We start from the raw sequence: 27,144 nt of genomic DNA, 5'->3' as shown, positions 1-27,144 counted from the left end.
CCAGGGGCGCCTGGGTGGCTCAATGGGTTAAGCCGCTGCCTTCGGCTCAGGTCATGATCTCAGGGTCCTGGGATCGAGTCCCGCATCGGGCTCTCTGCTCAGCAGGGAGCCTGCTTCCCTCTCTCTCTCTGCCTGCCTCTCCATCTACTTGTGATTTCTCTCTGTCAAATAAACAAATAAAATCTTTAAAAAAAAATAGTTGATTCCATTGCATTACGTAGAAATTTCCTGTGTTACAGATATATCACAGTTTGTTCATTTGTTATCCAACTGAAGGATATGTGGGCTGTTGTATACAGTTGTGGGGCATTATAAACAAAGCCACTATATGAACATTCATGTACAGTTTTTTGCATGAACATCAGATTTAATTTTAATTTTAATTTTAATTTTTTTTAAAAGATTGTTTGATTGATTGATTGATTGATTGGGGGGGAAGCAGACTCCCCGCTGAGGGCTCAATCCTGAGACTCCAGGACCATGCTCTGATGACCTGAACCGAAGACAGACACCTAACCAACTGATCCACCCCCACGTGCTCCAGATTTAATTTTTCTAGGATAAATACCTAGAAGGTTCCGTAACCTTCTTGTCTTTAATCAATTTTTCACTACAAGAATAACAAAACATACAATTAAATTAAGCCATTTTACTTAAGGCTGTACAAATCCATCAATTTTTATGATGACTGATTTTTGAGCTTTATCATCTGATCTATGCTGTCTGTCCTACATGCTTATTCGAGTCACTTCACAAAGATATCCAAGTAGTCAGTGAAAAGGATTTCAACTTCATTAGTTAATAGAGAACACAAAAATCAAACTGTCATGCAATACCACTAAAATAGCTAAAATGAAAAACATAGACAGTATCAATTATAGGCAAGAATGTGGTATAGCTGAAATTTTCTTACTGTTGTCAGGAGCCTTAATTTGGCATAACCACTTTGGAAAATGGTTTCGCAGTGTCTTCTAAAACTTGTACTAAATGTGTAGACCTTAGGTCTAGCAGTTCCATCCTTTCATATATATCACACAGAAACATATACATATGTTCACAAAAAGAATGTCTATGAGTGTTCAAAGATGTATGTTTCTTTTTTTTTTAAGATTTTATTTATTTGTTTGACAGAGATCACAAGTAGGCAGAGAGTCAGGCAGAGAGAGAGGAGGAAGCAGGCTCCCTGCTGAGCAGAGAGTCCGATGCGGGACTCGATCCCAGGGTTCTGGGATCATGACCTGAGGTGAAGGCAGAGGCTTTAACCCACTGAGCCACCCAGGTGCCCCCAAAGATGTATGTGTCTATATGTATATTTCTATATGTATGTTTCTATATGTATGTTATATACTTCAGTAGAAATAGTATACTAAATTAATTAGATCTTGATTTTTTTTTGTTTCTTCAAGATTGGCTATTAGTATATCTACTCATTGGTCACCCCTGATGGAACGCATTAGGTGGAGTAGTTTTTCAGTTGACTCAGTAGAGAGGATCTTTTCATCAGAGAACTGGAAATGGTGTTATCTTCAGGAGAATAATTGATTTTAATGCCAAAAAACACACAGAATAGATTTTTAAATAGCCCATATATTTTTATTTATCTATTTATTTGAGAGAGAGATAGACATAGAGTATGCATGCAGGGGGATGGGTGGTGGGTTGCAGAGGGAGAGGGAGAGAGTATTTTAAGCATTCAATGGACTGAGCCACCCAGCTGTCTTGTAAACAGCCTAAATAATTTTAAAGGAAAAGGTAAAGTGTTCTCCATACAGAGCCCTTCTAAAATCTTTCACAGGCCCCTAAACCTGTGAAGTGTGGGAGCCCAGATAGTACTAGAGCAGATTGACCTTTCTGTTGATCCTTTCACAGTGTACTCATAATAAATTTTGGATGCAGGTAAAAACCAGTCATATAACATAATTCTGTTGTCATTTCCTAGCCCCTCTCTTTTGTTTTATGGGTTTTAAATTATTTGTTTTTGTTTTTGCAGATCTTTTCACAGATGCTGCTGAGACTGAAAAAATGGCCAAAAGTTTAGAAGATTCTGAAGGAGTCTGTTTTGTTCCATCTTTTAGTGGATTGCAGGTATTTTTTAAAAATTTTTAAATTTTTTTTAGTCAGTGGCAACGACAGACATTTCTTTCCTCATACCCACACTTAAAATTATGTACCTGCCACTCCCTTACCTGAAAATTTGGGCACTGATCACTGTGAGGGTGAAGGCATGTTCTGGGGCTGAGGAGCTGTGACTTAGCAGGGATAAGAAAATATAGCACATTCAGCCTGGAGCTCCACCCATGTGGAAATGAGAAGTTAGCAGGTTTAGTATAGAACTTTTACATAAGACTTGGGATTACTTTATCATAACCAAAATTTGCCATTTCCCAGTAGGGAAAGATATACCTGTATATTGGCGTTGTTTTACTTAGAGGAAGTATCCCATTGAGAATTAGAAAAATAATGTGAAGATTACATTTGTGCATGCCCCCCCTCACACACACGGGCATATTTTGCAATAACTTATGTTTCATTAACTTTTATGAATACTGTTTTTCTGAAAATAAATAAATTTAAAAAATCAAAATTTCTTTTGGTTAACTGTTGTGATGGAGTATTGGTTACTTCGCCTAATCAAAAAGTGAACCCAGTAAAAGACTCGGCTTTGTAATATTTAACTTAGTATTTACTTGAAAGATCTGTGATATTGCCTTTGATTTTAGCATACTGTAATAAGATCTTTAAAAAACTTTTCAGGTATATTATTATGAACAAAATTCCATTTTTTGGAAATCTTATACTGGCCTTTTAATCCTCTTATAAATATGTTTCCTTTCAGAAAATAAAAATTTCTCTTACTTCTAGTCCATCCCATTTTCAGGCATTCAGTTTTTAAAAAAAGCCCCAAATTTGAAAGTTTGGACAATATAATGTAGAAGCTGGTGAAGAAAGATTAGATCAGGGTGTTTCAAATCTCTAAAAACACCATATTTTGAATCTAAACTTTTAGTGGTCATTAGTTTAATATCTGTAACAATTTCCTTCTATATACATTATCATAAAGGACTGAAAGTTTATAAACTATGCAGTAGAGGTTGCACTGTGTCCTCTTTTAGGGTGATATGAGGAAACTAAATAGCATCCATCCTAGGACAGGGGGTGAAGAATATTTGTTTGGTTGAGGTTTCAGGAGGAAGCTTGAGATGAATAGTTGTCATCAGCCAAGGTAGGATTTAATTAGGCTACTGGGTATTCTTCCTTTTTTGAGAAATATGCTGGGGGACTTAATAGTGGCTTTATCTTGACTCCTCTGTCTTTAACTTCTGCCTCAGTCCATCTGCCTCTAAAAATAATTTAAAATATATGATTAAAAAATACTGCTAAAGCCCAGAAGATTAGACAAAACTCTCACAGATAACATTTTTAATTTCGTGTTAATAAAAAGTGTCCCTATTCTGCCATGACTGCCTCCTGGCAATATGTTGGGTTTGAGAGGAGCAGGGGAAGGCTGCAGACCAAGGATTTCCCAGTGTAGCATTGAAACTCCTCAGTAGAAACCAAAAATTAATTCAAGTTAATTCAAACAACAGTAGTCTATTGATACTAAACTGTTTGGAAAGTAGGAGGGAGATCACTGACAAGCAGCCTATGTCAACAGCTAAAGAAAATGAGGGATGGGGAAATGGAGGGAAGGGTCAAGTATCTGCCATACTGCCTTTAATTTTAGAATATTGTTATACCATAGATAACAGGGGGTAAGATATTAAAAAATCACCATAGCCTTAATTTCTCCAGGGACTCTGTTGAGAAAGGGGTTTGGGGGGCACTTTGAGGAAAGCAGTACGTCCAGGACAACCACTCCCGGGAATGGCAAGGGGTGAGCTAGAGCATGGGGGCCATAACCCTGGGGTGACATCAGTTGGTGCAGCCATTGTGGCTTCACTCTTCAGAGCTTATGGTTTGTCGGGGGAGACACTAATGGAGAGTATCTTTTTTTTTTTTTTAAAGATTTTATTTATTTATTTGACAGGCAGAAATTACAAGTAGGCTGAGAGGCAGGCAGAGAGAGAGAGAAGGAGGAAGCAGGCTCCCCGCTGAGCAGAGAGCCCAATGCAGGGCTCGATCCCAGGATCCTGGGATCATGACCTGAGCCGAAGGCAGAGGCTTTAACCCACTGAGCCACCCAGGCGCCCCTGGAGAGTATCTTTGACAGGCATCAGAGGCAGAAATCAGTGGCTGGCTGCTTAACTTGAAAGTTACTATGGTGGTGGCAGTGGTAGGATGGACAGGACTGTGGACCAACGGCTGGTCTTCAGAGGCTGAGGAGTCCTGCTCCAATGAGGTTTCTTAGGTTTGCAGGGAACCGGCTCACTCTTCCTACCCTGAGGGGAGTTGGTGGTTCACTGATACTGGAAAGGAGTCAGCAACTGACTTTGCAGTTCTTTTTTTTTTTTTTTTTTTAAAGATTTTATTTATTTGTCAGAGAGTGAGAGCGAGCACAGACAGACAGAATGGCAGGCAGAGACAGAGGGAGAAGCAGGCTCCCTGCCGAGCAAGGAGCCCGATGTGGGACTCGATCCCAGGACGTTGGGATCATGACCTGAGCCGAAGGCAGCTGCTTAACCAACTGAGCCACCCAGGCGTCTTTGTGGTTTCTTCTCTGTGGGTCCCCTTTTCTCATTACCAGCTCTGCTCTGTATTCTTTCTTCCTCCTAACTTCTGCTTAATTGTCATTTTCCTCACACTCTCTGTTTCTCCATTATTTGGAAATAGACACAACGTTCTAACACTTTGTGCCTTTTAGCTTCAGTTCCCCCTGTTGATGGTCTTTTTCTGAGATGGTCTTTTCTGGGAAATCTGAGACTCTGACTGGAGCATCTGGTCTTCTCAAGCTTTGCACAGATTTTAAGTTAGTCCTGCTCAGTCCCCATAGTTGTGACACTGGCAGTGGAACTAGGGCTTGGAACATGGCTGCTGTAGACAACAAGGTCTGTGGATTCAAGCAGTTCCTTCAGAAAGAGATGTGGCCAGCAAGTACTGGGAATGCCATCTCTGGTCTTGTGAGTGCCTGGGATCTCTGCATCATGGAAAGGTGAAGGGAGGTAAAACGTGAAGTTGATGTGGTCCTAAGCAAACATGGGGGAAGGGAAGTGTCTCCTCTAACAGTAGATGCATAATGGCCTAGGGTGACCATGGGAAGTAGTTGTGTTTTTCTAGGACCCGTGATCTGGAAGCTTGAAGGTCCTCCCGTGGATAGCCACCACTGAAGCTGTTTGCCCAGCACAGAGCTGGTCATGTTATAGCAACCACAGAGTGAGTAGAGAGAACTTCTCAGAGTTGGTTACAGGTTAGGAGAATTTATTTACAATAGAAGGAAGGATTGATTCAGAAGGCACAGAAAGGGTTATGAAGAAAGTCAGTAGTGGGAAGGGTTTTAGTAAGAAATCATAGTAATATAAAATTATAGCAAATTCTTATCAGGCACTTTTTAAATGTCATGTGTTATCTCATTTAATCCTCAGTAACTCCATAAGGCAGAAGATGCTCTTATCATCCCATTCCAAAGATGGGAAAACTGAAGTAGAGCTGTTAAATCACTTGTGTGGTCTCACACAGCTAGCGAGTGGCAGAGCTGGTTTCAGGACCCAGATGTTCTGATTCCAGAGTCTAGGTTCTTAACCACTCTGCTGTACTGGTTCATGATAGAGTATAAAAAGTGACATTGGGAATACATAGTAGGTGTCACAGGAGTTTGTGTTTAAGTTCACAGTTGACAAAGGGCAAGAGGCGTTAACCATCCTGCAAGGCCTCAGCATATTAGGCTGAGATCCTAGTGGTAACAAGGGCCTGTGGTGGCAGGCAGTCTGTTCCTTGGGCAGGAGTCAGCTAGGTTAGCTTTGGCTTCCAAACAAAACTTTACTGAGTCCTGCTGTTCCTGTTTGGTTGATGGTCTGGGAGGCTTACTCAATGGGATTGACAGTGACAGATTAGAAATGTGGCTGGAGGCTCTGTCCTGGCAAGGTGTGACCAGGCCCAAAGGACTTTGCCGTGTTTTTCCTACCATATCATCCCAAAGACAGACTCACTTGGACTAACTAATACAGGGGAACTGTAACCGAAAAGGACTTTTTGGGTCTCTATGGAATTTATTACCCCTCAGATTCACCTATTACTAATTAGTTATAAATTTATGTGCTTACCAATTTTACAAAAGTGATTTCAGGCCAGTCATACCAGGACTTTATGTGGTATATTAAAAGAAAATGTTTTTACACAGAAAATACATTGCACACTGCTAGGGACTCATTGAACTAGCTAAATCTGACCTCTCTTTGTTTTACAGTATTGTATCACCTGATAGAAGCCAGCGTGACTGTATAAGTAAGCTTTTACTGAGTGAATCACCAAAACACGTTAATAAATTTGAAAAATAATCAGGATAAAATCACAATAGGAGGAAAATCACGGCTACAGGAAGGATAAGATGTAATATGGAATTTCTTCAATTAAGTAATGAGGAAGAGTATTGTTTGTTCATTAATTGAACAAATATGTGAGAATGCCCTGTGGGGGCCAGATGCAGTGCAAGGCCCTGGAAACATATAGGAATGAGTTTCTGCAGGGAAGACAGACTTTTAACAAATGTTCACAACAAGTATACATGATTGTAAATATAGGATATGATGTGAAGCTCTAGGGTTCCATAAAAGCGGTGATGGAGGGTGCACCTGAGTGGCTCAATCAGTTTAGCATCTGCCTTGGGCTCAGGTTGGGCTCAAACTCTACATTGGGCTCCCTGCTCAGCAGGGAATCTGGGTCTCCCTCTCCCTCTGCTGCTCCCCCTGCTTGTGCTCTCTTTCTCTCTGTGACAAATAAATAAATATAATCTTGAAAACAAAAATAAAAACGACGATAGAGGCTTGGTCTTGTCTCCGGGATCAGAAGTTTTCCCAGAGGAATCTGAGCCAAGATCTGGAAGGGGAGTAGGATTAACTAGGAAAAGTGGTGGTAGAAAGTTTTCCAGTTATTGAGATGATATCTCAAGGCCCTGAAGCTAGAAGGCATTTTTCTTGGGGATCATCATTTCCTGATAGCACTAATACTTCCCTCTGTTGCGACCCCATATCTTAACATTGAAACCATTCTTCTGTGTCTTTCCATGTGAGATTATAAACTCTGGCAGGGGTCTTTGCTATTCATCTTTGTGTCCCAGAATTGTCTTGCATTTCTGGGGATGCAAAGATGAAAACAAACTTCATCCTACAGATACAGAATTCCAGCTCAAGACTTCGGCTCTTTTAAAGACAGAAGTTAGGCCGAGTCATTTCTCCTATGAGGCAATAAGACTATTAAGCTAAGAAATAGAAGAGTTTAGTTTGAATGTCTGACAGCATACTAGGTGTAAGTTATGACACTGGAAATTATAGTTTTTTAATCTTAAGACTAATGTATATTTTTTAAAAAAACACTTTACAAAAATGATTCTGGTGTAAAAACTTTACGGATGGAGAAAAGGGGAAATACTAGGATTGTTTTCCATTTCTTCTTATAGAGCTAGATATTCAATAGTTTGTTACTCCGAAAAAAAAAGGATTAATAATTTGTTACTCTGCCTCAGTCCCTTCTCTTCGTATGAGTTCAGACAGAAGGTTTAGCTAAGTCCAGTATCTATGACTCAGCCCTGCTTAGGTCCTACTAAAGAGTTATCGTAATAGTTCACATACTATGGCGCTGTCATTTATTTTAAAACTTAACTCCAAGCATTCTTTTTTCTACCATGGCTGTGTTTTTATTGCATACTATGTCTTCAAGACTATAGATATAATTTAGAACAATAATAAAAATTCTTCCCAGTGGAGATTCAACATGGTTTGGGGGGGTAGGAATAGAATAAATGAAACAAGATGGGATAGGAGGGGGGACAAACCATAAGAGACTCTTAATCTCACAAAACAAACTGAGGGTTGCTGGCGGGGGAGGGGCGTAGGGAGAGGGTGATGAGGTTATGGACATTGGGGAGGGTATGTGCTATGGTGAGTGCTGTGAAGTGTGTAAACCTGGCGATTCACAGACCTGTACCCCTGGGGCTAATAACACATTATATGTTTATAAAAAAATAAAAAATTAAAAAAAATTCTTCCTATCTCTTTCTTTAGGCTCCACTAAATGATCCCTGTGCATGTGCCTCTTTTATGGGCTTGAAGCCTTCCACCAATAAATACCATCTCGTACGAGCAATATTGGAGTCCATAGCTTTCAGGTACCAAAACCTGCCCTAAACTCTCCCTTCCTCATACAGTATTTCCATTTCCTTCTGTTAATTTCTGCTAAACTAAATTATGAAATTTCTTAATTTTAACTTTTTATACTTTAAAGTCATACTGTTTATGACATAATCTGCTCCTATTGCTTAATTGCTGTAACATCTCTTATTTTTTTAGATGTAATAGAACCAGTACCATTTAGATTTGATATGTGAAAATAGAGGATTTTTAAAAATGCAGTTGGCCCTTGAACACCATGGGTTTGAACTGTGCAAATCCATTTAAACATGTGAATTTTTTTCAGTAAACACGGTACAGGACTGTATTTTCTCTTCCTTATGATTTTTAATAACATTTTCATTTTTCTAGCTTATTTTATTGAAGAATACAGTATATAACACATATAACATACAAAATATGTATCAATTGACTGTTATCAGTAAGGCTTCCTGCCAAAAGTACGCTATTAGTAAAGTTTTAGGGGAATCAGAATTTACACATGGATTTTTTATTTTGTGGTGGGTTAATATCCCTAATCCCAGTGTTACTCAAGGGTCAACTGTATCTAATTTCTTAAGCATAAAAGATTTAAAATTTGGGCTTTTAGAGAATTAGAATTTAATTAGAATCATTAGAATTCTCCTCTATCAATAAGGATAGACTTTTCTATAATAGAAAAGTCTATCCTTATTGATAGAGGAGAATTCTAATGATTCTAATTAAAAATGCTTCCATTATACTCAAAGATTGAATCACCAAAATTACTTTTTTTGTATCTTTCCATTATGGCACAGTTGTAGTTTATTAAAGTTAAGAATCTGGCTGTCATAAATATGGAACATTTGGAACATTTAAAATAAAAATGTCTGTGATTACAAAGTGATTATTTTTATAGTTGATGAATTCTATTAGATGTTATATATGTCATATCATCCTAATTGCTGTCTAATAAATGAATGTTTGCTTTAAATTTTTATTTGTAGTAAGGACAGTAGATTAAATTTGTTTCTAAATGAAAAATAGGCTCCCTTTTATCAACATGAAAGCACTAGGCCCCGAACCTCTTGCTTATTTGAGCATTTATTATCAACTTCCAGTTAGCATAATATTTTTGAATATTAATATGTTGGTTTAATGTTTTCTTTTGCATATTATAAATGCCACATAAACCAAAGTTTTTATTTTTCTAGATTAGAAAAAGATAGAGAATTATCATGCTATGAATGTTCCCTAAATAGTTATCTTGATTTTTTTATTAGAAACAAACAGTTGTATGAGCTGATGCAGAAAGAGATCCATATCCCTGTGACAAAAGTCCGGTATGTAAACTTTGTTTTCAATAGATTTAATTAGAAATTGGAAGTGAATAGTAACTGCTATTAGTATTTTCGTCATTATGATTATTCAGGATTTCAAAAAAATTATGCCTAGTTCCTTTGCAACAAAATTCTTGGTCATAGGAATTTGGAAAGAAAAGAATTTGGATTTATAGAGAACATAACACAATATAGAATTTAGGAAGATCCTAATACACGTATGTATATTATAAACATCTTTAAAATCTCCTTTTTGTATGTGTGGCTATCCTTTTGGCATGGAAACATCAAATTTTCTTTGCTGGTATGTCCAAATGAATTTTTACATTGGCTTAGTTTACTTGGCCTAATTTGAGCTAGTCTTGACAAACAGGGTGGGTGGGAAGATTGATGTTAGGGATAAGGAAAAGTGTTTGAAGATTGCCTAGTGAGGACCTTAACTTCAGGTCAATGTGGAATGATAGTGTTTTGGAATTAAAAGTTGAACTTACAAAATCAAGAATAAAAAAAAATATATGTGGCCCTTTTAAAAAAAATGAATGTTTTTATTCTTCTGTTGGAATAATTTATCTCAAATATCTTGGTCCCCACAGGGCAGATGGAGGAGTTTGTAGGAACAATTTTGTTATGCAGATGACTTCAGACCTGATTAATGCTAATATAGAGAGACCCGTCAACATAGACATGTCCTGCCTTGGTGCAGCTTCTCTGGCTGGCCTTGCTGTTGGTATGTGTGGATTTTATAAAAGCGAGAGCTGTCTTGGAAGCTGTTTCTTGCCAATAGCATTTCTCTTCCCAAATCACAGAATTATAGAGAGGCTCTGGAAAACCTTGGTGTTCATTAAGCTCCATACACATATGCACATAACTCATAGAATACTCCTTTGACCTCCTCTGTGGGTAGGTTTTCTTCCCCTCCCTTCCTCCTTCCTTCACTCCTTCAGTCAGAATTATGAGGCAAGGAGAATTAATTTTCAACTGCTCTGTCTTCAGCGGAGGAAAGGTCTCTGGGTAAACTTCCAGAGTAGATAGGCTTTTCTTTGGCATTAGAATCCATTCCATTCTTTTGCTTATTGAAAATATGTTGAGGGGCGCCTGGGTGGCTCAGTGGGTTAAGCCGCTGCCTTCGGCTCAGGTCATGATCTCAGGGTCCTGGGATCGAGTCCCACATCGGGTTCTCTGCTCAGCAGGGGGCCTGCTTCCCTCTCTCTCTCTCTGCCTGCCTCTCTGCCTACTTGTGATCTCTCTCTGTCAAATAAATAAATAAAATCTTTAAAAAAAAAAAAAAGAAAAGAAAATATGTTGAGTACCTGCTACGTGACAGTCACTGCTGGGAATAGAGTTTAAAAGGCATAGTCCCTGCTATGGGAGTCTCTAGTTACAGTCAGGCAAGTCAACCAGTTATTAGACTTGTGTGATAAACCCCGTGGACAGCCATAGCTTTAAGCAAGTGGTGCAGGCTTCCCAGAGGAGGTTCAGTTTTGAAGGAGTCAGCAGGCAGTCAGAAGAGGCAGTAAGGAGCCACAAGAGAGGAGTGGTCCAATAGAGAAAGCAGCCTGTGCAAATGTCCCAGCCCATTACAGTAAGTGCTAATAGAGGAAAAGCAAGAGGAAAGACTGGAGAGAAACAGAGGTCCATTTGTGGTAGACTCCTCATACAGGAGTTTGAACTTAATCGTGAAGGCACTGGAGAGCCACCATAGAATTTTAAGCAGGGGAGGGACATGGATAGATCTATATTTGAACAGACCACTTTGGCAATTAGTGTGACGATTATTTGGGAGGGTGAAGAATAGACTCAGGGAAGCCAAGTAGAGGGTTCCCTAGGAAGCAGGATGCTGACTTGGGACACTGGGAATATTTAATACATTCCTGTGTGGAAGGGAAAGAGTGTTTGTACAAAACAGAATATTTTGTAGTTAAGAGTTTTAGGCTAATATTTAATATATTAAAGTTACAAATCTAAAAAGTTTGAAATCTTGGTAAGTTCAACTTTAACTTTATTCTAGTAAAAATCTGTTAACTTTGAATAAAATTGAAACAGTCACTTTCATTTGCTCATTGATTAATGTGTGGTTAATTAAAGTTGAAGAAAATAACTTTCCCTTGAATAATATTTCCATTTACAAATTCAGTTAAATTCTTTTGTATATTTCAACTAATACAAGTTTAATACAATTGACTTTCTTTTTAATAATTTCATATGCCTAACTAAGCAAACTTAGAAGTGTAACAAAGAAAATCTTCTCCTGCACTTAAATAAATTTTAAATCTTGCCAAATGAATAAATTATGCTTATATTTACAGTAAATTAAATGCTCATAAACATTCTGATATTATTTATAAGGTAAATAAAATCTTTCTGTGCCTTTTCACCATGTAAGACTAAAAATATATCAGATTCTCTTGAACATTTTAATTATTTTAGATAACACAGATTATTCTTTTTTTTATGATTTTATTTATTTGGTAGAGAGAACAAGAAAGCTCAAGCAGGTGGAGCAGCAGAGGAGAAGCAGTCTCCTCATGGAGGAAGGAACCTGATGCTTAATCCCAGGACCCTGCAATCATGACCTGAGCCAAAGGCCGATGCTTAACTGACTGAGCCACTCAGGCGTCCCCACATACAGATTACTCTTTTTTTTTTTTTCTTTTTAAATTTTGGGCTTTTTTTTTTTTTTTAAAGATTTTATTTATTTATTTAATAGAGATCACAAGTAGGCAGAGAGGCAGGTAGAGAGAGAGAGGAGGAAGCAGGCTCCCTGCTGAGCAGAGAGCCCGATACGGGGCTTGATCCCAAGACCCTGAGATCCTGACCTGAGCCGAAGGCAGAGGCTTAACCCTCTGAGCCACCCACGTAATCATACAGATTATTCTTGAAGATAACGTAGTGGCAGGACATCTGGGTGGATCCGTCGGTTAGGCATCTGCTTCCTGCTGGGGTCATGATCCTGATTCTGGGGTCGAGTCCTATGTTGGGCTCCTTGCTTGTTAAGGAGCCTGCTTCGCCCTCTGCCTGCCTCTCCTGCTGCTTGTGCTCTCTCTCTGACAAATAAATAAACAGATAAACAAATAAATAAAATCAGTCTTTAAAAAGAATAACATAGTGGCTTGAGCTTTAGCTGTTTCATTGTATCTATACTATACTTAATTTCAAACTCTTCCAATACAGAGACTTCACTAACTACAGGGAGTAGTTTTATCGTCTCAGAAAAGCTGAGATTTCTAGTTGGATTGCTTCTCTTTCACGAATCTGAGACTTGAAGGCTATGCACATCCTCTCTATTTTCAAAATTCACCCATGAGATGAGTCTATTTGATACATACTTAATAAAAGTACTTTAAAAAATATGTATGTCATGGGGCACCTGGGTGGCTCAGTGGATTAAGCATTTGACTCTTGATGTCAGTTCACATCATGATTTCAGGGATGTGAGCGAGCCCTGTATTGGGCTCCATGCTCAGTGCAGAGTGCTTGAGATTTTCTCTCTCCTTCTCCCTCTGCCTCTCCCCCAGATCACACGCTAAAGGAAGGAAGGAAGGAAATCTTTAAAAAAATACATATGCCTTGGAGAGTAAATAATTAATTCTGTAAATAAGGATTTTAAGAACATGCTTGTTTTCATGACTAGACTTATCTAACTTTAGTATACTAATAAAAACTATTTTTAGTCTTTTAGTAACTTCTATAAATTAATATCTTTAAATATAGATAAATCTAAAAGGCTGACTTTGTCAGTTAGAAAGAATGTGTCCTGACAGAAAATATGAGAGGAAAGAATTTTGTGTCTGCTTTATTGATAAGAGAAAATATACCTCAAGAAGACTTGTCAACTCTATTAGTACTTCAGAGTAAGTGAAATACACCAGGTTAATTAATAAGACACCTCAGCCATTTCAGATTACTTACGGTCATAGATATAAAAGTGTGTTCTTGCTGCTTTTTATTATAAATCACATGCTCCTCTTTATGAAGAACAATATATGCCAGGACAATATTATCAGGAAGTGGGATTTAAGTAACTTGTATGAAATAAAATAGTTTGAAAAAGAAACTTACTACATTCAGTCCCAACTTTGAATTTATGCATATCCCAGAGAGTTGCCTCTTACCTCAAGATATATGACAAAAATCCTAATTTATCTTTTTTTAGTTATGTAAAAGGAAAATATACAATTTCTTACTTGGAAACTTTTCTTAGCAAGTCATGAAATTAAATGATGATAGGGTGAGGTTGGTCTGGAAATGGTTTGGTGCCCTGCCATACAGAAATAAAGCTGATAGAAACAAAATGATTTTAAAATGCTGGTGGACTTATTCCCAGGGATAGTCAATCTAACAAAATTCAAAAGCAGCAAAAATATTTTAAATTGTGTTTTAAAACAATAGTTGTTTACCTGTGCACCAGTTTGCATAGGTTTGTGGATAAACTTTATGGACTCCTTATTTGACTTAAAATTCGAGAGTGATGTTTTCTATCCATAGGGTTTTGGGCTGACAAGGAGGAACTGAAGAAACTGAGGCAAAGTGAAGTTGTTTTCAAGCCGCAGAAGAAATGGCAAGAATATGAAATGAGCATGGAAAACTGGGTCAAAGCAGTGAAGCGTTCCATGAATTGGTATAACAAGATGTAGCACTAAGTGGAATGACTGAAACCATATACAGCTGGTTGATACGACACGCAGATGAGACACAGCTCAGGGATGATAACCAATACAACAATGACTGAGATTTCAGATGAGCTTTGTAACCTGCTTTTTTGAATACAAAACAAAACAAAAAAATCCCTCATTTAGATTTTTAAATCTAAACCTTGATAAGACTGTAAGGCAACAGTACCTCAAAACTTTATATCTTCTGTTTTGTGGCAGATTCCAAATGCCGTTAGCCATTTCCAACCATATTTTGACAGCTGTGGATCCTCCTCCTTTTTATACTGGGTCAACAATACATATGAACATAATTGTTTACTTTCTGAGTTGATAGTTCTGGGTCAAGCACCATTCGTATTTTGTTCCAAAATTAAGTGACAAATGTTCCTTTAATTCTTTAAAATTAAATGGGTTATATGAAGTTCCCATAGCTAGGAAGAAAGAATAACTGAGGAAATGGGGAGTTTTGAAACATTAATATTTTATATTTAAAGTCATAATTGTTCAATACTGTATCCAAATAATGAGCTCAAAATGCCCCTCTCAGATAGGCTTATTTGTTGGTCAGTTTTTTCCTTTATTGGGCTTAAAGACACTGCCTTAATTTTTCCTTGTTTAACCAAAATCTAAGCATTCTTTTTGTATTGAAAAAATAACTTCAGTGAATTATACTACAAAGGGTAATGATAAGGGACAAGAAAATATTTTCTTCCTCAAATAGGATTTATATTCAGAAACTTCTGGCTAAAGTGTAACTTTTTTTTTTTTACAAAATGCAGATAGTGGATATAAATCTTGCTTTTCTCTTTCTATTCTTTATCTTTGTTGTTGAGATGCTTGCATAAATGTCTTTTGCTTTTATTAAGTGCCTAAATGACAGAGCTTAATTTGAAGAAAGTGCCCTAACTCATTGGTGATATAAGAATTGCCTCCACTGGGGTATTTTACTCATCCAGGTATCTTTTATTTTTGTTCAATCTGCTCATCTCTGTGAGACAGGAGCAGTGGGTAGCTGACAGAGTTAATGGAGGTGTATTCATGCAAATGATTGCCCGACAGTTCCTGGGCCCGAACTCCATAGAAAGGATAGTTCCACATTCTCAAGCTTCCTTGATAGAAACAAATGTAAAAGAACCAAGAGTTAGTGTAAAATTGTCCTGTGGCAGTCGACTACTGTCCAACTTGTTCTCAGGTTATTTGGCCCTCCCTCCACTGGGGCTAGGTTCCATTTTGATTTGTAGCAACAATGAATTTATTTCCCTCTTGGACAGGCTTTATCACATAAAGATCTACTGTTATAGAGCTGGTTGTTAAATACTAATGTAATGTAAAAAGTGACTATTATAGGGAATTTTGCTGTTGCCATCATATAGGTCCATTTCAGTGACAGATAGAATAGAACTAGAGGTCACACTGCATTCCTGAAAATTCCATTTCAGTGAACTTTGTCTTCTTGTGTTAACATTTTTGATGGAATCATAATAGCCAATACATAGTATGATTAACTCCATTAATTAAGATGTGGAAATATTTTTTGAAGTGGAGGTATTTTGTTTACTGTAACAAGCCAGATTCCATTAATTAGATAATATTCTTCTTTTTATTCTTTTCATTTTTCTTATGTCCCTTTTACAGAGCTTAGTGACCAATTATAGGCCCTTTTATCAAAATCAGATCACATACAAGCTGTTCCGTTGTTTGACTACTTCTTACAGATTCTGCTTCTCAGTGGGCATGATTTCATAGGAAAGAATTATCTCTTTGTATTAGGATATACTGAATTGTAATATTATTAATACTTAAAATTTGGTAGCTCATTTCTTTTTCACATTCTTCTTTCTTATCAACCACAAAATAAAGGATTAATACCTTTTAGATAATGTGAAAAAGTAACTGTGAACATGTCTTATCAGAATCGAGCATCTCCTCAAAAATTAGTGGCTAATTTTTTCTTTTGTTAGTCTAGAATTAATTTTTTTTTTAATACTTCTGGCTGTTTTTAGTGACACAGTTTAGTAATCTTTTGCCAGATTTGACCTAAATCAGAAACGTGCCCACATTAGCTTTTGTGGTTGTAGAAACAGTTGATATTCAAAATCAGTTGAGCAAAAAAATTTATCATTTCCATCTCCCAAGTTAATTTTCATTTACTTGCAGTTTGAAAAAATTTGTGCTAAGATTTCTCAGCATGTTTTATTTTCCCATTATGGATCTATCAGATATTTTTAGGAGGTTTGTAGCTATCTTATCAAGGAGGAAAATGTTTATTAATTGCTTTCGTACCTAGACTTAATGATTTTTAATTTTTTTATATCCCACCATAATAGGGTTTCACAATGTTAGCATTATTGACATTTGGGCAGGTAATTCTTCATCTTGGGATGTTGTATTGTGCATTATAAGGTATTTGGCAGCTCTGCCTGCTAATGAGTAGCATCCCCCAGTTGCTATGGTCAAAAATGTCTCCTAGCACTGCCGAATGACCCCCAGGAGGCAGTATCACCCCCGATGGAGAACCACTAATATAGACTATTAGAAGAAAATTGAAGACTCAGCAAATGGAGTGTGTCTCTCATGCTCCTTTTCTCTCTGCCTCATTTTACTTTAGGAAATGGTTGTTAGCAAAAAGAGCTGGTTGTATCTTAAATAGGGTTTCTACATTACCGGTAGTGAGGCAAAAAAAAAAAAAAAGAAAGAAAAGAAAAATTTTATGTTGTAATTTTCTTCTGCTATTTTTACCCACTCGCCCCCATCCCCATGCCTGCATCCTCTGTGGTTTTAACGATTGGGTTTATGACTTCAGTATAGGATTAATACAGTCTGCAGAGCATCTTGATTTGATCCGCCTTTTTGCTTCCTTTTCACCTCTGAACAAGAGATGATCACTCTCTTATTTGCATCTGTGCAAGCTTCCTATCAAACTGGAAGTTCCTCAAAAGCAGAAACCATGTCCGTTACCTGGGTGGCTCAGTCAGTTAAGTGACTGCCTTCAGCTCAGGTCATGATCCTGGAGTCCCAGAATTGAGTTCCACATGGGGCTCCCAGCTCAGCACGGGGTCAGCTTCTTCCTCTGACCCTCCCCCATCTCCTGCTCTCTCTCATTCTCTCTCAAATAAATAAAATCTAAAAAAAAAAAAAAAAAAAAAAAAAAAAGCAGAAACCATGTCTACTTCCACAGAACCTAACTCTGTACCTTCCTATTGATGGGGTGAATTTTTATTTTTTAAGTGCAACTTTTTTTGCATATATATTTTATCCTTGGTACAAATACATTTGTTGATAGGGAGCAGCTTATATTTGTTGCAAGTAAAATATGTTTCGTTGGATTAAGAAGGACAATAGCCGACCCTTGAACAACATGGGTATGAACTGTACAGGTCCGCTTATATGCAGATTTTTTCCGTAAATACATGTACTGTATTGTAAATGTATTTTCCTTATGATCTTCTTAATAACATTTCCTTTTCTCTAGCTTAGTTTACTGTAAGAATACAGTGAATAATGCATATAACATACAAAACTGTGTGTTAATTGACTTTATATTATCAGTAAGGATTCTGGTCAACAATAGGCTATCAGTAGTTAAAATTTGGGGGAGTAAAAAATTACATATAATCTTGGACTGCACAGGGGGTCGGCACTCCTAACCCCCATGTTCTTCAAGTGTCAGCCTGTGAGAGCTAGAATCCTCCTATTGTTTATTTTTAAATTCTTCATATGGTTATATATTTGCATATGTATTTGTGTAGAGATACACATCTATAAATATACATAGTTACATCAACTTTCTAAGGTACAGTTGAAGCCTCTGCATTCATAGGTTTTGCATTTGAGTACAGACAGCTCAGAGATTGGATCTTAAGAACACCAAACCCTCTGATGTTAGAGGGAAATAACTTCAGAAACATTCCCTTCTTCAGAGCTCTTATACTGAGGACCAGTCCTTAATGAAAAATAATTTAACTCAGGAATTTGGCAAGAATTTTATTATTCTCTGAAGAGAAGACCCTGGAGTTCTTCAACTTGAAGTGATTCTAGAGTCATCCAGATATAGCCTAGAAGGCTTGAATCTACCCCAAAGTACTCTGAATCCTTTTGGGAAATCTAGATCATGTTTCTCGGTTAGAATTAAAATATACTTTGGACCTATGTGGTCCCAGAATCATCTTCTTGCCTCCCCACTGCTGGGTCATCTGGTTCAAACCAGTCAAAATGGTAACCCCAAGGAAGTCAAGTAGGTGCTCCTTATTTGTTTTTAAGTTTTGGAGCCTCATAGTCATAAATATTTTGGGACCAGCACTGGTTCTAAGTTACTGGCTATATTGTCACCATATTCTCATGGGACCCTTGCCCTTAGGGTAATGCAGCAATGATCTTGGGAGTGGGAATATTAGAGACAGGAACCTGAAGAATCAGATATTCCTGAAATTCTTTGTATGCTATTTCTACTGCCTTTCCCCCCTTTATTATAAATTTGGTTTATTAAAATGGATATGTCTGTATAAATATCTATGCTATTTAGGAAATAAATAATGTACGGTTTCCATTTAAATGAGCCATATCTTTACAAGAAACTTTCAAACTGTTCCAGAGTAGCTGTACCATTTTACATTCCAACCAGCAATGTGTGAGTGATCCAGTTTCTCCATATCCTCACCAGCATTTGATGTCACAATTTTTTATTTAGGTACTGTGATGGGTGTGAGGTTTTCTCCTTGTGGTTTTAATTTGCATTTCTCTAATTAATAATGATGTTTAACATCTTTCCATGTGCTTTTTTGCCATCTGTTTATCCTCTTCAGTGAAATGTCTATCCATGTCTTTTGTCCATTTACTAACTGGGCTGTTTGCTAAATGAGCCATATCTTTACATAAATATCTTAAAAAAATTTTTTTAAATCAGTACGGTGACTTAAGAAATCATCAAATAGCATTTCTAAATCCTTCTAGGCAGAGTATATACAGCACTTGAATGTGATTTTATAATGTACTGAGCAGAAGAGTTCTCACATTCCTTCTGACTCATTATGTAGTATAGTACTAATAATGTATAACAGCAAAAAGTTTCAAAGATACTTTTACCTAGAATGTTAAGTAGGGTGTACAAATACATATTTTGTCCATAGCTGTCATAATATTTATAATCTCTTTAATTTAAAATAAGCTGACTTGTATTTCAGAATGATTTTGTAGAGAATTAATTTGAAATTTTCCTATTTGTGCAAGACAATATATTTTCTAGTTAGTATGCATCAAATTTCATAATCTTATTTCTCTGATGTTCTTTACAAATTTCATAGTTTTATTAAATCATCATTTAGAACCTCATAAACCAATGTTGAGATCTGCAAATACAATCTGGGATGCATAGCAATAGAAATGTATATGTGAATTTTTCCCTTATCTTTTTTCTACTTTACTTTTGGATTTGTTTTTGAATTTTACCTGGAAATTCTTATTAATACAATTTCCTGTTTTGGTTTCTGCACATTTGAAGGTTACAGAGAAATTGGGGCACCTGGCTGGCCTAGTTGGTAGAGCATGCAACTCTTGATCTCAGAGTTGTGAGTTTGAGCCCTACACTGGGTATAGAGATTACTTAAAAATAAAATCTTAAAAAAAAAAAAAAAAAAGGACACAGAGAAATAAACATAAGTTAACTACAAGATAAATTTGAGCTTAATATGGTTAGAGAAGAAAAGTTTTATGTAACCCTGCCTCTTTAGCTCCTGTTAGGGTTATCATTCATATTGTACATTCTTGTACAAGGGAAATTACTAGAGAAGAGGGTTAATTCTTTGTGGTGGGAAAAATGATATAATTTGTTGTGAAAGTATACTGTATTTTTAAATTCCTAGAAAGATTTTAAATAATGAGGGTAAATAATTTCAAATACTAACATGATAGAATTAACCTAACAGTTTTAGAAATCCCTTCTGAAAATTAAAGTTATTTGGGAAACTACAATGAAACAGTAAATGATTTTTTTCTGTAAATATTATGTTTTAAGGCCATTTTTATTTAGTGTTTCTCTCTTCATTGCTTTGGGTTTGCACACATGTACAGCAACATCTGGATGGTGAAGGATTCAGTCAGTCTGGATTCCATTCCCTGACTGTAGTGAGGCCCATGGTATCATTCCAAAGAAGGAAATTTGAAGAATGATAAACATTCACTTATTAGAAGGAAGAGAGGGGTTTTCTTTTAATTTTATTTTAGGTCAAAGTAGTATGAGTCTAGGGAGGATAAGGGCAGGGCATTATGGAGAAATGTGGAGCTGGCTTTTCTAAAATCTATAGGAATATTTTTAAAGAATCTTGCAATTGTAGGAAAACATGGGGATGGTAAGGAGTAATAATGGATTTTTGTTGCTATTTAGAAAAAGAAACAACCCATGAAGAGGTGGAGATCGTAGGGCGGAAACATTAGATTTGCTAATTTCCCTTCACCCTCACCCACCACTTGGGCAAGAACATTAACTCTTGGGTCCCAGGGAATTCTCATATCCTTTAATCCAGTTCATGAGGCTCCGGTCCTGTCTGTCCTAGAAATTCCAGTCTCTGTCAGCATTTCTGCTTCATCAGCAAACACTGTCAAGAACTGAGAAGAGTTTGAAATTTTACTTTACTTGGAAACTAGTAAATTAGCCTCCCACAGTTCCATGGATATTGGCAGAAGATAGGAGACTCCTGAGTAAGAGATTAAGGACTTAATCTCTGTCCTTAAGGCATAGCAAACATCACAACCTTCATATTTGCATTGGTTTCCTTTGCTTCTCAACTCTTACAGGGAGCAGTCCAGGTTGATGCTGGGCACACAGTGAGTCTGCAATACAGCTGAGGAATCACAAGCTTAGGAAACTTGAGTCTTTTGTAATGGGCTTTTGTAATCAGGTGCAAGTATATGTGTCCGATGCTTGCTCCAGAGGAAGTTATTTTATTATATTGGACAGTAAACAAAACTGCCCTCTGCTCTGGAGGGAGACACAATTTTGCAACAAAGTCCTCTGTCTCTGTTTGCAAGATAAGCAGAAATGAGAGAGCCACGTAAAACGGACTCTCAACAATAAATTCATTATCTTGATTATGGCAGTGGTTTCATGGGTGTATACATATGCCCAAACTCAGGAAATTTACTGTTTGCCCAGTTTATTGCATGTCAGTTTCACTTCAACACAATGGGAGGAAGAAAAGTCTCAAATATGTTGTTGGGACCAGTAGCCTCAGTGCCACCAAAGTGCTTTTCAGAAAAGCAGAATTTAAGACCTCATTCCAGATCTTCTAAATCAGATTCTGTATTTTAATAAGATCCCCCAGTATTTAGTTTTTTAGCTTTTTATTTTGAAATAATTTTTAGACTTAACAAAAAAGTTGTGGAAATGGCACAGAGTTCCCCTCATCCCTCAGCTTCCCCTAATTAACGTCTTACATAACCATAATATAATCACCCAAACCAGGGAATTCACATTGATAGAAGAGGATTAATTTACAGACCTTAGTTGGATCTTGTCAATTTTCCAACTACTGTCCTTTTTCTGGCTCAGGATTTAATCAAGGACCCCGCATTGCATTTATTTTCATGTCCCCTTAGTCTCCTCCAATCTGGCAGTTCCTCGGTCTTTTTTTCCTTGACATTTTCAAAGAGTACTAGCCATTACTTTATAGAATGTCCCTCAATTTGGGATGGTCTGATATTTTCTTGTGATTAGGTTAAGGGTCTGAATTTTTGTTACAGTGCTGCAGAAGTGATGTGGCCTTCTCAGTGCATTCTATCATGAAGACATATCTATATGTCTTCTTATTGATGATGTTAACCTTGATCAGGTTGATATATGTGGTATCTGCCAAGGTTTTCCATCATAAGGTTACTGTTTGCCCCTTTATAATTAATAAGCATCTCATGAGGAGATAGTTTCAGACCAACGTAAATACCCTGTTTCCCATTGCACTTTCACTCACTAGTTTGAGCATCCATGGTTAGTTCTTGCTGGCAACCATCATTCCTGTACTATTTGCCTAATAATGGTGATTTTCTATTTATATTATTTCTTTACATTTATTAATTGAAATTCTATCATAAGGGGGAGGTGTCTCTTATCTTCCATTTATTATTTATGTGTTTGTTATTTATATCCATATTGGTCACGTTTTGGTCCACTTCACATCCTCTTGGCCCACCTTTTTATTCCAGTTGTTACAGCAGTCACCTGCCCAGGTATAACCTGACATCACCTTGTATCACCCAGCTCCAGTTTTCTGGGCTGGAATTTCTCTGCCTCCCAACTTGGAACTGATTCAAATATACTCTGTCATTGTCACCCATGGTCAAACCAGGAGATGCTAGAGACCAGACACCCTATGGTGCAAATTTTAAACAATGGGGATAAGAGCCAGTGTATAAACATGCTCCTCTGGGGCACCTGGGTGGCTCATTCTGTTAAGTGACTGCCTTCACTCAGGCCATGACCCCAGGGTCCTGGGATCCAGTCCTGCATCGCATTGCATCAGGTTCCCCGGCTCAGTGGGAAGCCTGGTTCTCCCACTCCCTCTGCTGTTCCCCCTGGCTGTGCTCTATCGATTGCTCTCTGTCAAATAAATTAAAAAAAAATATTTTTTAAATGCCCTCTTCAGTTCCTTAAGTGGACAGTTGAAGTGTGTCCTCACAGCTCCTTGCAGTCTCCTGCTCCATCAAGCCTCAGTGGCCTCAAGCAGCTGATATCTCAGAAACATAACTTGGATTGGCTTTTCCTCCTTCATGTTTCAAGCCTCCCAGCACATACTCCTGTTCCTTGGAATCACTTCCCAATGATTTTGTGCAGAATTTGTCTTGGGGTAGGGGGGAGTGGGGAAGGACAACAAGCAAAGGGGTGTGTTATCACCAGTCATTAAATATTTTGACTCTCACCGCAGTACATAACTAAAACCCTATGGAAAGTTTCACGTCTAAAAAGGAGAGGTGTACAAGAATATTCATTATGGCAGAATAGGAAAAAAAAATTCCATATGTCTATCAGAGAATGGATTATATAAACTTTGTTACATTTTGCATTCAGTGAAAATAAATGAATTACATCAAGACAGATGACTCAAACTAAATGAGCCAATAATAGTAATTTTCAGATGAGTAATAAAGTTTGACCAGATATATGTAGTTCAAAAACATGCAAAACTAGGTGATATATTGCTTAAAGTTAAATACATATGTGTTAAAATTGTCAAGAAAACCAAGAAGATTGTAATTCAGGATAGGGTTATTATGGGGAGTGTCAGGGAAAGGCTGAGGGTCACACTGGAGAGGCTCACATAGAGCTCCGTTGATGTTAATCGTCTGTTTCTCATGCAGGTACTTAAGGAGTTATCATTATTCCTTATACTTCACACTTATGTTTTTAGAATGAATAAAATATCATAAAAAGATTTTAGGTTTGATATTAAGAAATTAGTTTTATTAAGGGTGACTATGAAATCCTTTCACTGGTCAAACCAAGTAAGTCATCCAGAAATGAGCTTAGGAGAAGGCTGTGCCCCTGGCGTGAGGAAATTTCAAAGCTTAGAGGACAGTCTCTGGAAGACAAGGCCTTGATTTAACACATTTTCCTTTTAAGTGGTTTTTCTTCTGTCAGTCACTGGATGATTAGGTGTGACAACAGGATGATTAAAAAAAAAAAGTTGAGGGTCGCCTGAGTGGCTCTCTGTTGGTTGAGCAACTGCCTTTAGCTCAGGTCATGATTCCAGAGTCCTGGGATCGAGCCCCACATCAGGCTCCCTGCTCGGCAGGGAGTCTGCTTCTCCCTCTACCTGCTGCTCCCCATGCTTGTGCTCTCTCTGTCAAATAAATAGAGATAGATAGATAGATAGATAGATAGATAGATAAACAAAACAAAAAAGAACCTGTTACTCAAAAGTGTGGTGTTTGGTGTGGAAGCACCAGCACCAGGTGGGAATGCAGCCTCTACACCCCACCTCAGACCTACTGATTCAGAGTCAGAATTTTAATAAGATCTCAGAGTGGTTCCTGTGCACATGAAAGCGTGAGAGGCACTAGTCCAGAAGTCCTTTGGCTGGGCCTGCAGAAAGCAGGAGAGGAGGAAGCACATGCAAGTTCCTCCGGTTTAACTGTAGCAGATCTGAGTCTTCCATGGCCCTCTCTTTTTTGGCCCATATATTTATAAGTAGAGACTTTATTTATTTATGCTTCTCTCCTCTTTCCAACTGTGCAGGGCTGTGGCTCATCCATTCAATAAAAACTTACTGAGCTTCTCTTTAGCACTGAGGATACGGTAAGTGAATAGGATGGCATGGCTCAGAATATCAAGAAGTTTACAAGATACAGATACTAAATGAGTAATTAGAATCTGTTTAAAAGACACAGTTTAGGAGCGCCTGGGTGGCTCAGTGGGTTAAGCCACTGCCTTCGGCTCAGGTCATTATTTCAGGGTCCTGGGATCGAGCCCCGCATCGCATCGGGCTCTCTGCTCAGCGGGGAGCTTGCTTCCCTCTCTCTCTGCCTGTATCTCTACCTACTTGTGATCTCTCTCTGTCAAATATATAAATAAAATCTTTTTTAAAAATGACACAGTTTAATGGGAAAAGAGTTGGAGATGGGGAGGCAGAGGAAGCTTTAGAGAAGAAAGTAATCTCAGAAGGCACATGTAGGTGAGATGTGGGTGCACTGGGGGATTATTCCAAGCACAAGGAATACCCATGAATGGAGTTCTTTGGACATTTATATGTGTATATCCCATGACTTGCACTGTTCTTGGCAGACAATAAGTACTTAATAAGTGTTTTCAGAATCAGTGTGTGTTCTGTCATATCTCAGACAACTACTCTGGCATGGGAGATACTGGAAGCTTTCCTTTCCTTTCCAAAGGAAATAAGATCCCTTAATGGGGAAATGAGAAGGAAGAGAGCTGAGTGTTGTGCAAATTGCTAAATTGGAACTGTGAGTGGGAACGAAAAATTGATTTACATGAATTTTCCTCCCTGAAGCAACTTGACAATTTATTCTGTTCTGGAGAATTTTCAGTTTTTGGCTTTAAAACCAAGCTGTTCCTTATTCTGAATTTCTTGGCCTGCTGTGAAACTAGCATTTAGTGTCTTTTACAGCATACCCTGATTAGGTCATGGAAATTCACAGCTAGATCAAACCAGTATATGGAAAATTTGAAACTTTCACTGCCCATTTTACTTCACAGTGTTGGAAGGTGTTATGAAACATTGACTTTTAAATCCATTTTTTCAAAAGCAGTATTATCTAATCATAATTGCGATCATTTATTGAACACTTACTATATGTATATTACAGAGCAAAATCCTCATATTAACTCTGCAAGAGAGTAAGTTGAGCCATATGAATATTGCCAAATATTAGCAATTTATAAGGTTCAACTTAATTTTGTCTTCAGACTCCCATCTTCGAAACTTGGTAAAGAGGTTAGAGAATCACTGACAGCCATAGCCCTCCTCCAAAATTAAGCATGGAGTTTTTTTTTTTTTTATAGATAAGGAGATCCTGAGAGAGTTACAGCTACTTAATAACAACTATCCGTCTTACCCAGATTAGTGCAGGTGCTCTGTGTGTCTGTCATGGTTGTTTACACACTGTACTGAAGTGGTTTACAATCCATTTCTCCTGCTAGACTTGAGAGTGGAGGTTTTGTTTTTGTCTTTGTTTTTTTTTTTTTTTCTGTCTTGCTCAGTTTTGTTTCATTGTGCCTAGAATGAAAAGAATTCGTTAACTTGAAACCTTAACAAAATTTCTGTGGAAACTTAATAAATACCATTGATTTGTTACTGGAAAAAGCATGGTAATCACTCCACTGGGGCTTTTGCATTTTAGAATCAGTCCAAAGAATTCTGCATTTGGCGATCTTGAACTCCTAGGAGTTTATCTATGTACAATTATGCAGAAATTGTCTCTCCACCCCACCCCGGAGAAAAGTCCAAAGGTGCTCTCTCACCTCCTTCACTTCCTTTTGATATTTCCTTAAATGGCATCTTTTCTGTCGCCTTCCCTGAGCACCCTATTTAATACAAGCCATCCCTCAAAGATCTTTTCTGCTCATCCCCTTCCCCCATAGCACCTGTCATGTGATAGTTTGCATTTTGCTTATTTCTTTTGCACATTTTCTTTTCCACTCCCTAGAATGTAAGCTCATACGTGCTTTTTCACATAGGCACTGAAGAGACAAAATGTTTTAATTTTGAACAAAATGGATAGGTATTTGGGGGCGTGGGCCGCAATTTTCTCTTCAGTTCTAAATGACACGGTGACCTGGCCTGGTTTGGATCTTATTTGCCTGAGTATTGAAGAACCACATCCCCAGTGGTCTCTAACCCATTGTCCGGATAGTTAACTACAGGGTGGCCCACACGTGGCCTCAAAGTCACTTGTCCCCACGTTCCTCCCCGCTGCTCCCCGGGGCGACCCATCAAAGGCCTGGGGACCCAGATACAACCGCCTTAGTTCCTTTTCTCCCAAGAGAGATGGGGTCTTCCTACTTCGGTTCTGGGGGATGGGGTTGGATGGAAAAGTGAAGATTCCGACCCCAGCCCGGGGTAAGGGATGGGGGAATGGGCGTGTCTATAAATTTTAGGCCTCAGGCCTGCAGCCCGCACCGCAGGCAGCTGGAAAGGGGACAGCTCCGGTCACCGCGAGGTACCTACTGAGAAGCTCCGGCAAGCAACTGGAGACCCGGGCTGAGCGCTTCAGGTCCCGCCCCTTCACCTCGCCGCCCCCTCCTCTCTTTGGGAGGCCTGGGGGCGGGGTTTGTTTACTCCTTGCACGCACCGCCGACCTGGCCAATCCGTGGGGTGCGGCGCCTTACGTCACGCATACCGAGAGCCAATCGGAGCTCACCGTGCTGCTCCGCCGCCAAAGCTTGCGCGGGGGAAGCGGGGCCGCGGCTGGGTT

At 38.1% G+C, this 27,144-nt stretch overlaps 1 protein-coding gene and 1 long non-coding RNA gene across 4 annotated transcripts in view; one reads left to right on the top strand and one right to left on the bottom strand.

Moving 5' to 3' along the window:
• Positions 1-17,059, top strand: part of GK5 (glycerol kinase 5) — an 81,957-nt gene extending 64,898 nt beyond the window's left edge. For 2 of the 3 annotated variants that reach the window (XM_044251520.1, XM_044251521.1), the window contains 5 exons: positions 1,991-2,085; positions 8,154-8,257; positions 9,521-9,580; positions 10,171-10,304; positions 14,063-17,059. In XM_044251520.1, the coding sequence (XP_044107455.1) occupies positions 1,991-2,085; positions 8,154-8,257; positions 9,521-9,580; positions 10,171-10,304; positions 14,063-14,211 (542 nt within the window). In that variant the 3' untranslated portion in view covers positions 14,212-17,059. The remainder of the gene's footprint in view (positions 1-1,990; positions 2,086-8,153; positions 8,258-9,520; positions 9,581-10,170; positions 10,305-14,062) is intronic. The other variant, XM_044251522.1, reaches the window with a different exon arrangement.
• LOC122908559 lies at positions 12,591-26,970 on the bottom strand. The gene is made up of 3 exons (XR_006384981.1): positions 26,898-26,970; positions 25,786-25,946; positions 12,591-12,621 (listed from the first exon to the last, which is right to left on the bottom strand). It is a non-coding gene; the product is annotated as an uncharacterized LOC122908559 (long non-coding RNA).
• Between the last annotated feature and the right edge of the window lie 174 nt (positions 26,971-27,144).

The sequence above is a fragment of the Neovison vison genome, chromosome 6 (assembly GCF_020171115.1).
Source record: "Neovison vison isolate M4711 chromosome 6, ASM_NN_V1, whole genome shotgun sequence".
Lineage (NCBI taxonomy): Eukaryota > Metazoa > Chordata > Mammalia > Carnivora > Mustelidae > Neogale > Neogale vison.
Note: the sequence above shows the minus strand (reverse complement) of the source record. Positions and strands in the feature narration are given on the sequence as shown.